The 11,917-nt window shown below is 33.3% G+C and overlaps 1 protein-coding gene across 1 annotated transcript; it reads right to left on the bottom strand.

The window, feature by feature from the left end:
- Nucleotides 1-5,682: 5,682 nt before the first annotated feature.
- On the bottom strand, nt 5,683-11,673 carry LOC142350728 (uncharacterized). The gene is made up of 2 exons (XM_075402670.1): nt 11,487-11,673; nt 5,683-6,129 (listed from the first exon to the last, which is right to left on the bottom strand). The coding sequence occupies exons 1-2, from the start codon at nt 11,526-11,528 to the stop codon at nt 5,953-5,955; spliced, it is 219 nt and encodes a 72-aa protein (XP_075258785.1). The 5' UTR covers nt 11,529-11,673; the 3' UTR covers nt 5,683-5,952.
- Nucleotides 11,674-11,917: the final 244 nt, after the last annotated feature.

An 11,917-nucleotide genomic window follows, 5' to 3' on the forward strand; every position in this document is an offset into this window, starting at 1 on the left:
ACATATGATTCTCATGAAATGTTGATGAAGATAGAAAATCCCATCCGGGATTCGGAATTAAGATCTATTCACATCTCAATCAAGTAAAATATTTTTTAGCTAATCTGAATTTTCTCTGTACGTTTTAGAATAGATAGCTACTATAAATACGAGCTAAATTTTGCGTATTTTCGGTTCCAATTTTAATTTAAAATTCAAATTATTGAGTTCTTTTGACCCGTGTTATCGAACACGACACAGTTATATTCTGATATTGATTTGATTCTTCCCTGACTGTTAAGTTACGTCCGGAAATATTTATCTACGGCTGACAAAACTCTGCTTCAATGTGTCATTATCTAAAAAAAGAAAAGTCACGCATTTTCTGTATTTCGGTTTTCCTTCTGACGCGTGTAAGGCTGAGTATTTACAGTTGATTGTATAGCACAATCACTCAGAGGTTTTAGAGTTGTAACTAATTAAACAAGTTAGATGGCACACAAAAATCAACTGAACTTCCAGAGGATTCGTTGCTCTGGAGAAACTGTCAGGAAAATGTCACAGCTATCAAACTGTTCAAAACATGCGCTGGAAACTTACCAAGAAAAGCGAGGAAAATGTTAGCTCAACTTTAGGACATGAATATCGCATTTGTTGAAATGTTTTCAGCGGGAAATCTACCGGAATTGAGAGGAAAGTTCAAATAAGTTGTATTTTGGGAAAAATTTGACAACCGAATAAAATTTGGCATATCATTTACTGTATTATTTTTCTAATTTTTTGGGCATCATTTTTGTCAACAATACATGGAAGTCGACCTATTTAATTTTTCACTTTTGTTTTAATCCCAATTGTTAGCATAATGCTTTTTAAAACCAACTTCTCAAATTGATAGAGCAATTCAACTGCCTCTCTTGGAAAGGATTTCTTAGAAGAAGCTGCTTTTATTGTTAATAATTGCTGTTTCATATTCTTCTGTGCAATTGTTTTTTGTCAAATTTACGTCCATGAGTTTACTCTTGCGAAGACTCTTTTCAGCTAAAACTTATTTTTAATTTGAAAAATACAATAATTTTTCTGGTGCTGTTTTTAAATCAAAGCAAATAAAAAGAAACAAATGCCTATAGATAGTGTTTGTTATTGATCAGGAACAACACAGCGAAGTTGCACTAAAGCGAAAGCAGTTCCTGGTTTAGCGTGCAATGATTTTTTTTCATTTGTACTATTGCAAAATAAAATCCAAAACTTGTAAAATTTTAGTCTTATCTAATGCATTCCCACTATGGTATTTCCTTAGTGAAAGTCATCATAATGAATAACTAGTTCAGATCATGCCAAATGGCAAGAAGTGTAAACCATCAGCAAAAAACACAAAAACTAATTTCATAGTAGAATCAGTTTTTCTATCTCTGCAAAGATACAATCAACTAGCTGCCAATTGAGACCTAGCAGCAGAAGAATAACCTCGTGTGACAATAGTTTAAGCAAATTTCATCAGTAAATTCTCCACAAAAATTCTCTGGTGCACCGGGCAACAAAGTATTCAATCGTTGAGATTTTGTCAAACTTTCTTTCTTCGTTGAATGTTATTGAAATTTTCATTTTCTTTGCGGCCTGGAGATTGAATTTTCGCATTGTTTTTTTTTGGTGTCAAAAACTTTCATATTGATTTCGGATCGTGATGTTCTAAACAATATCTCATCGTTAACGCTAATTTATACCTTAAAATATTAATTTGAAAGTTTATATATTTCCTAACTCATAAATAAAGTTAACGGCTCTCTCTCTAAACCCAGTTTGATAAAAAAAAATTAACTCTCAAAAAACCGTTTAGAGCAATTAAACCAGTCCAAAATTTGGTTGGCCGACTAAAAATGAATGTGCTATTTAATTTTTGATTTGTTATCAGTAAATCCGCTAGTCTATGATGCAATATTATGATACTTTCATATGTATTCCATCCTCATTGGTTGTCAATTAAAAATTGAATATTGTTTGTTACAATCTTTTCAATTAATGAATATTTAAATAGTATGTGGAGTTTTTTTTTACTAGAGAATGATTGTATTATATACTATAATTTTTTGTTAATTTTGGTAACTCTATTTCAAATTGAATATAGTATGTACCATTTTTTAAGTATGTCGATGTGAGCGCGATATTGATATTCTTAAAAGAATGCCAAATGGGAGCTCAGTCTGCTTTCTCGCCGTGAGCAGGTGACATTTTTATCAAGCTATATCTAGTTTTTCTCATGGAAAATATTTTTGGATATTTCTTTCGATCATCTAAATCTCATACCTCCATTCTTAATTCCTCGATGCATCTATTGCGGACAACATTGTTTGCTGGAAATAACGTATTCGTTAATTACATATTTTATCAAGTATTTGTTTTTTTTTGCCTGGCTCATTTGTGACCCCCATCACTCGTACTTATTGTTCCGACCCCTCTTGAGGGGGGAGGAACTATATACTCAAATGGGTTTTTTTGTTCAGTCAATTTTGGCCGATCGATATATTCATCGTAGAGAGTTGAGACTGTTATCATTGGAAAGCTTGTCCAGCGTAGAATATGGAATTAAAAAGAATTAAAAGGAGTGAATTCCGTTGATTTTAATCACATTTTTCAGAATTTTTGACTAAATATTCGCCAATTTTGCTCAAATTTTGTTATTTTTTTCAAAGTTGTTGATTTTTTTAAAACAAAAAAAAAATTGCAACCTGTTTTTTTTTAATTTTTGTTGTCAATAATTATGGCTAAGCATTTCAAATTTCAGACTTTTTCATAAAAAACAGCACGAAATAAGTTTCTTTAGTCCACTTTGATTAAATTTGAAGGATGTACACACACAAACAATACCAACACAATCTTTGTAGACCCATAGGGGGGCTATTTCTACTTCAAACTCCGTTGAGAGTGCTCAGTAATTAAAACTTTGCTGTTATTAACTAACTTTACTCTTTGATTATCAGAAACGCAGCATTTATTTTCGACATTTTATCTAACAAAGCATCTAAATATATGAGATTCGAAAAACTAAGGGTTTAAGTGGACAAACAGCAGTAGCAGGGCCAGTTTTAGACCGATCTTGGACTGTTACTATCCAAAAAAAAATCGGATTGTAATCAGTAGGTCTTTTTTATTAAAAAAATTTAATTTTATATTAATACATCTTATATTAATTAAACAACAAATCATTTCAAATCAGAGCTCACTAGTAATAGGTCCAATCGGTTTCCTAATTAGCTCCAAATTAAATTATCTAGTTCATTACTTGAAAAATTAGGGTCGTTTTGACTTTTGAAAACATTTGACTTTTATATAAAAATTGCTTATTGAACTTTGCCTCCATTTGTTTCTTAATTTGGTCAACTTGTAGTTTAGTGTCATCAAGAAAGGAACGCTTCTTCTTTCTAAATTTAACCTTTGCTGCGGTTTTACGCCTTAAGTTATGGTCTTTTCATACTACTATATTTCACATTTTTTCTACTTTTAGGTATTTTCCTGTTTTTCATGTTTTCTAGTTTTGTCACATTATAACGTTATTGACAGTTCATATATCACAATATTGGCGTTAAAAATAAAAAAATGCTAATATTAAACTCCCTAAAGACAAGATTATGGTCTTAACGGCTTCGACACTACTTTCTCGAAGAATTTAAATGAATTTTTTAATTTTGTTTAAGCTGCGTTTTTACATCGTCTTTTTAGTCGAATGAAATTTCCTGTACAATGACCCAGTTTTGTTGGTTTTTCATGGGAGAATAGATGAGCCGATTTTCTGATATTAGTAAATAGCTGATGACTTTCATGACTTTCAAAACAATTGTTTTCCAAAAACACTTTAGCTTCGCAATTCTTTTCCTTTTATGGTCTGTTTGTTACCTGATCCCGTTAATTACAGGTTTCATAATATTGTTGTCAAAAGAAGGTATCAAAAGGGATTGTGCCACAATATTTAACGTTTTTCAAGAATTCGTTATGGCTTTGCTGGCTTCGACAATGGTATTTCACAAAAAAATTAAAATAATTTTTGATTTTTCATATTTGACGTTCGTTTTGTTTACCTGAGACATGTTCTGGATAATTAAAGGTCACAAGGGCTTCCCTTGAATGAATAAATGAACCTATTTAATTATTTCATATTTGTTTTTATAGGCTTTCATGTCTTTGAAAATAATTTTTTTCGAAAAAAAACAAGTATTACGTATTTTTTTTCTTTTTTGTCTACTTGTTACCTAGTTTTATTAATGAGAGGTCACATAATACATTATCGCTCTCCAACGAAGGTGCATTCGATCATATTTAGAGGGCCAGAGTTTTGCTTTTCTGCTTGATTTCTTGTTTGTTTTCTATTTGTTGCTCTTTTTGTAACCACATGAAAAATTGAAAACTGACAGTTCTCAATTCCCTTGTATAGAAACATTGTAACTTGTAAACCTATGGCAAATTTTAGTTGATTTTTGATGTCTTTCATTACTTTGAAATTAATTGTTTTTTGTGAAAAAAAAATAAGCGAATTTTTCAACTTTACTGTTTCTGTACTTTTTTGTCTAATTGTTACCAAGCCTTATTATGAACTGGTCCTATATCCTTTCTGGTGAATTAAGAGCTTAGTTTCAGTTCAGTTTCAGTTTTATCTGAGGCTATTTTGACTTTGTTATTAAGTTTTGTTTTTTAGAACGGACATAAAGTTTCTGATGTTTGTTGTTGTTGTTTGTTTTTAATGTTTGCATACCTCATCAATCTAATACATCATTTGTTACCCCACTGGCTATTTTTTTGTTCATATACCTATTTTTTTCGAAAAAATACTTGAATATTTTTCTATCTGATCCTCATTTGGTAGACAATTACGCTAAAATTATGGATGAGCGGGGTCGGAACCATATGTGCGATCGCACATTACCGAGCCTCCTTGTTTATTATATAGTAAAGTGGTAAAGGAAAACAAATAAACTGCATGCGGGCAGCAATTTTTGGCAGTAGCCACATGTCTGGCAGAAAAACTTTTGTTGTGCACGTTTTTGTGAGGATGATTATCTTAAAAGACTTTTAATTATCTTTCGGTTATTTCTACTGTCATTAACTGATATTGAGCCATATCTTTCATTTTATGAAGAAATTCTGGGCTATTTAGCTTTGAGTTATTTTGGAGACAATTTTTGACAAATTCCACTGCAGCTCCAAATTTTTGTAAGAATTCAACTTAGGTTTGGTCGCCTAGAGCGTTTCTGTTCTATTGAGCAAAAAAAATAACTAATTTTTTCCTAAATACTTTAAAAAGGTCCTTCGATTTTTTTTACGCAATTACACGGTTCAATTGTGCTTCTTTTTAGTGATCTGCCAAATTGTACTATTATTTTTTGTCTTGTATGCTTTTTTCATATCATTTCTTTACAATTATAGTCGCTTTTTGGAAAAACACTCTAGCTATTTCGTTTTATTTGTTTTATATAGTCATATGCTCTGAAATTTCAAAACAGCTTCATCGGTCGTTAAAGTTCAACATATATAAAAGATCTCACGAATACCCTTGATGTTGTAAACAATTCATGCCCAATGTTGTTTAGATAATTTGCATATTTACAAGACGAATGGCAACATCTTGCAAAATTTCTTGCGACAATCTTGCAAGAAATTTTATCGTCTTCAAAGATCTTACTATATAAGAAATTGAACTCAAATGCTGGAGTGCGGTTAACAAAAAGGAACAAACCCTTTTGTTTGAAAACACTAAATTACAGACATGGAGCATTTACATTTGATTAAGTTCAATATTGAGGAATAGTAGGTGAATTAGAAGAAATTAAGTCATCATAATTAAGTTAGAAAAAACAGGAACTGTGAATGTCCAAAGTCAAAGTTGGGGTTCAAGAAAGTTTCAGTTCGTTCATTAAATGATAGGCTCTGTTTATGATCGCGTTGAAAGAGTTCTGATTTTTGTTCAGTTGTTACTGAAACTGAAAACTATCTGACCACAAGAGCTTTGTAGAACTCCTCGTAACTGATGCGACCATTTTGATCTTTGTCCATTTCCTTCATCATTTCTTCTACATCTTCCTCGGGACAGGGATTACCAGTGTCCTTCAACACTTTCTTTATTTCATCCGGAGTGATGAATCCACTGTTGTCCGCGTCATACGCCTGGAAAACAAACTTGAGATATTTCAGATTACCAGAGCACGAAAAAAATATATAACAGAATACGCTTTCTATACAAACTGCTCTTCATACAGCTGATTTGTCTGTTTTAATTATCCAAAACTAACTGCCAGCAGAGCAGTGTTTTAGGTTGATAGATCATTTGCATTTGTCCAATTTCTCTAGACTTAATCTATATATTTTTGAAAACATATATGTTTGCAAAAATTGTATTTACCCGATGAATTTGTGACGGTTACTTATGCTACGGTTACAATTTTAAATATCTGTTGTCTTACACATTGCCTAATGCATGAACAAGTTGTCCGTACATGAGGCACTGGGTAAAACAACAGATATTTACAATCGCAACCGAATCATAATTTACCCCTAACTGTTAGTGAGACTGCAATGCGAAACAGTTAAAATGATGTGACTTTGATCAGTAAATGACCACATGTATCATCTGTCATATATCGCAGATAACTATGTTTCCTAATCTTCATAAATGTCATTCAAATTGAAATGACAGGTCCGACTTATAATCAGGGTACACGAACTGCTATTTTGGCAAAAACCCGCAGTAATAATATCTTTATACATGCTTTGGTAAGGAATCGGAAAGAAGACTTTTGTGTTTACGCCCCCCGTGCAGTTTTTCACCCCCTCTACATATATTTAGAGATGTCGTTAAAGTTATGAAAGTTTACATATAAATTTGCAGATTTCATCGAAAGCTCATCGAAAGCATCTGTATTGCATTATTTTTGGAACTTTTAGCTACATTAAGAGCGCTGTTATAGATTTTGGGAAATGAAACTGAAAACGCAATTTGCAATTTGTGTTCCGACCCCACTTGTGGGGGGAGGAACTACCCGGAGGTTGGTGGCAGAGTAAAGTCTAAAGACTCAATCAGTCTAAAGACATTGTTTTTTAGGATGGCCAGTACTCTGTTCATGTCACTATTTACACTGGCCAGTCTGATTTTTAAGTGAAATTTACTTCATGAAAAACAATATGTTCAGCCTAACTCCCGCCAACAAGGTTTGCTTTATCTGCGATTCTAACTTCCGCATGGGTACTTGTGACATTTAATTTGCGTAGCAAGTCGTAACCACTGCGGTAAATGGGCTTTGTGATAATTGCCTACAAACCAGCTAAAATATAAATAGTATTTGTATACTAATATAGTAATTGCTTGTTATAAGCTACAAAACGTATGACTTTCTTCTGCTCAGACTTAATTTTGTGGTATGAGTAAATTTCAGACTATACAGGATAAATTTAGCCTGGGCGAACTCTATGACCTCAATATAATCATAATGAAGAAATACTGCACATAAAGAAACTTAAAATATTCTGGAGATATCATGTTTCAGAACTGAATTAAATGTTTGCTCTTAAAATGTGCTGGTTCAGCGCTGAAATGCTCTGCGACTCAAGTCCGGGTATATACACAAATTAATTTTTTTTGTTCAGACGATTTTGGCCGATCGATACATTCATCGTAGAGAAATGTGAGTTGTATCATTAAAAAGCTCGTCCAGCGTAGAATTCGAAATGAAAAAAAAAATTTTTCTGAATTTCACATTTTTAAATGCAGGTTCGAGGTTTAAAATTTTGCGTGAACACGTGATAATTACATGACTTTGTTCACTTTATCGTAATTTTTGTTAAAATTAAGGCTTTTCTATAAAACTATTTTTTTCAAAATTGGCCTAAAAACTGAAATAAAAATGTGTTACCAAGAGATCGTTAAAAACGGTAGTTCTGGTCTCGTGAGAAAGTTTACTATAAAAAGAAAACTCGAATTCAATTCGAGAGCTGTTTTTTCAGAAAACTTTTTTTATTTATTATTAATTTTTAGTCACTTACAGACTATTTATCTTCATATCAAGATTCCGCTAATTATCAACCTTGTATTCAGTCTAGTGGTACCCAATGAAATTAAAATACTTTTGCAAGGAATCGCTCATGTTGTTTTTGTCTTCAATTCATGAGTTTTCAAAAATTTTATTGAAATTTTGGTTTTCTTTTTGAGGTTTTACAAAACTTTTTCGAGTCCTATGGCATATACTTGCTCTTTAAAAGTGCAATCGGCTGTCCAATGTGCATTAGGTAAACCTATATAAAGCTTTGAGCGGACAGCTAATGGGGCTGTCAAGAAATTAAAAAATACTTTTTCGAAAATTTTTTGAACTTTAACCGATATTAAATTTATTTTGATGATCATTATGTCAATTTCAGTAAAGACAAGACCACATTTCTTTTTAAGAGAAAAACTTATGGCTTATTGGCTTCGACATTTTCATCTCGCGCTTTTCTACTGAATTTGGTTTTTGAATGTAGTTGTCGTTGTTTACATAATCTTAAGACTTATTGTGATGTCTTAATAACAACTTTAGGATAACAAACATCCTGATCTCCTTATCGCAGCACAATTTTTCCTATTTTTTTTACTTTCGTTTAGAGCTATTGAATTTAGTGGCTTTTAAGACTTTTGAAATATTTTTTTTGGACATTAACCAATATTAAACTTTCTTTCATGAACTCTAAATTTGTCTCATTAATGACAGGACCCTGCTCCTTTTTTCTTTATCCAAAATTTATCTGGTAAGCTGTTTTTTCCTCTAACTTTTGATTTTATGACCTTGATGCCTGGGTTTTCAATTTTTTTATAAAAAAGTTTTTGAATTTATTTTTTAAAAATTTGGTTCCTTTTTGAAATCTGATATCATTATTCTAATATTGGTAGTTCTGATTGGCTTCGAGAAGAGGACCAATGGCTCATAGATAAGTTGACAGGAAAAAACTTATAGTTTAAATTGCTTCGGCACTTTCCTCCCGCACTTTTCTACTGAATTTTTGGTTTTTGCATGTATTTGTTGTTGATTTCATAATCATAAGACTTATTGTGATGCCCTGTTGATGACTTATGATCAACAAACAACCTTTCCTTCTCATTGTGGAATAATTTAGCCCATTTTCTGTCTTCCGCTGTAAGATATTGATTGAATTTAACGGCGTTGATATGGGGGGTTTTTTCAAAAATTTCGTGGTTTAGTTGTTTTGGTTCATACTTGTTGATTTTCGGCAGTCATATTGTTAAGAAAAGAAAAACTTCATTGCTGTTAAACAATTATATGAGATTAGAAAAATTCTTACTAAAAATTCTTTTATACTTGCTGTTTTTGACTTTTTTAAATTCTTAATGTTGTCGCTAAATTTTGACAGGTCTCATAAGCTTCTAATTGAGAATTGAATGAATGATGTTGCTCAATTCACTCAGTTTATAGCGATTAGTATTAAAGTTTGCGATATCGTTGGCACTCAAATACTTTTTATTTTTTAAGTTTTTGTTCTTTTCAGTTTTTCGTCTACTTGTAATTTATTCTCATCATTGAGAGGTTCCATCCAATCCCTCGTAATTCAAAAACTATTTTTTCATTGATATCATATCGTAACTGATGTTTTGTTTGTTGGACAGTATGCGTTTTCGTAAAGGTTTTGTGACTGATCAATATTTGTGTTTCTTTTTCTGTTCTTTTAGCACATTCACTGAAAAGCTTTTTTGTCTTAGCCTATATTGTTGTTTGTTTTTGTTTCCCGTAGTCTTTCAGATGTTTTGTTATGATTTTTCAAACTCAAACTTCTATTTTTAATTATCTCATCATCAGGTTGACAATTGAGTCAAAAATGTAGATGAGCACGGGTCGGAACTTGATGTGCAAACGCACATTAACGAGCAGCCTTGTTGTTTTAGTTCTCCACTATTGGCATTTTTTCAGCTTACGAAGAATTCAAATTCGATTTATAAGTTCACACAAATTTTTTGTATTTTTTTGCTTTTACAAAAATTTTCTGGCCAGTTTTTCTGTTAACAAACTTGCAAAATTTAATAAAAGGTAATTGTATTTACAAATTCACCTTACGCCTTGACAACAAATTTTTCAGTGATTAGGCTGCTTTAAAATTTCACGTGGTACCATCATTGCAGCCAACATTGGTCAGGCTATGCTCAACCTGAAGCTATGGTTAAGTAAGAGCTCATCCTCACACAGACAGCTTCACGGAGGCAGAGGATTGAACTCACAGTCATCGATTGTCGTGTGAACCATACACCTTATCTCGCGGCTTTCATGACACCTTTCAATCTATCAAGACAATCATCGTGCAAGGAAATGAATAAAGATATGCTTGTAACTTGCGGAAACTTCCATATTAGAAGAAAAAAAATAACAGGTATGTGGTGCTGCAGGGGAAGGGGGAGGTAGCAGAAAGGATACCTTAAACACCCGTACCTTACCTCCAGAGCAGATCAGAACTGGAACAGAGTAATTTCAGGGAAACTCTCAGAGCTGGATCAGAGTCTGATCAGGTCATTTTTTACGCTTGACAGAGTAGCTCCAGAGTAGAAGTATGTGGTTACCCTTTACAGAAGAGCTCCCATGGTAGCCCTATTCTGGGTTATCCTTGACAGAGCTGGACCCAGAGCAGGCCTACTCTGGAACAACTCTTGACAGAGAAGGCCTACTCTGGGACAACTCTTGGCAGAACTGGCTCAGAGTAGGCCTACTCTGGGACAACTCTTGTCAGAGCTGGCTCAGAGTAGGCCTACTCTGGAATAACTCTTGACAGAGCTGGCTCAGAGCAGGCCTACTCTGGGACAACTCTTGACAGAGCTGGCTCAGAGCAGGCCTACTCTGTGACAACTCTTGACAGAGCTGGTTCAGAGATGTTGGCTCTGCTAAGAGGCAACAAAAAAGCAACAATCTGATCAGAGGCTCATCTAGAGTCTGATGGATTTGATCAGAACCGAAGGGGTCGAGCTGAAAGAAAATGCTGGTCCACTTAAGAGGAAAATTTGGTTATCATATTTGGGTAACACTATTATAATGGAAAGCTGTCTAAGTTCATCCATTGAGTCAGAAACATGCACTACCGGTATACTAATTTTTTTTCACAGCGGTTGGGTTTTTTTCATTCGCTATACTTTTAGAATGATCTTTTCTTTAGATAAATTTATTTCTTCAAACATAATTTTTATGAAATGAATATATTATAGCAATATATTTAGTTTTATTATGTGATCAATTCTGTCAAGACTGACACCAGAGTAGACCTACTCTGTGATCAGCTCTGTCAAGACAGACGCTAGAGTAGACGTACTCTGGGTTCTATTCTGATAAGGCAAATTCCAGAATAGACCTACTCTGTGTTCTTCTCTGTTAAGACAAGACCCAGAGTTGAGAGGTCTCGTACTCTGGGGGATCTCTGTTTCAGCTCTGAGAGCGCACCTAACGCTGGAATTACCCTGCTGCAGCTCTGATCTACTCTGGAGGTTCGGTACGGGCACTTACTTTAAAGAAAGCCAATATCTCACCGCCGGGCATTGCAGCCATTGTAGATCGTGATATCGTGGCAGGAAAGTCCCACTTGTCTAAAATTGTTGCTTTTTAGTTTTGCTGCTTTCAAGCTCACCAGTTTACCAACAAAATGATCTTATCTCGAGCTGCGGTAGAATTTATAAAGAATGATAACTTTCAACTGATTTATATATGCGTAGAGCGGTGATGGCCAGCAGTGATATCAGATACCTGTGAGTTACCTGTGGTTCAGTTTTAATAAAGTATGGTATAATTTTAATAATTGGCTAAAGAGGTGTACATTAGTAGCTCAGTTGGGGGGGGGGGGGGACAATAATCATAAATTATAGTAAAATTAGGAAAAGAAAAAAAAATATAATAATATATAGACTACAAGTATCGACGAGATTTTTGTTTACAGAGGT

This window comes from Convolutriloba macropyga, chromosome 12, assembly GCF_964194025.1.
Source record: "Convolutriloba macropyga chromosome 12, txConMacr16.3, whole genome shotgun sequence".
NCBI lineage: Eukaryota > Metazoa > Xenacoelomorpha > Acoela > Convolutidae > Convolutriloba > Convolutriloba macropyga.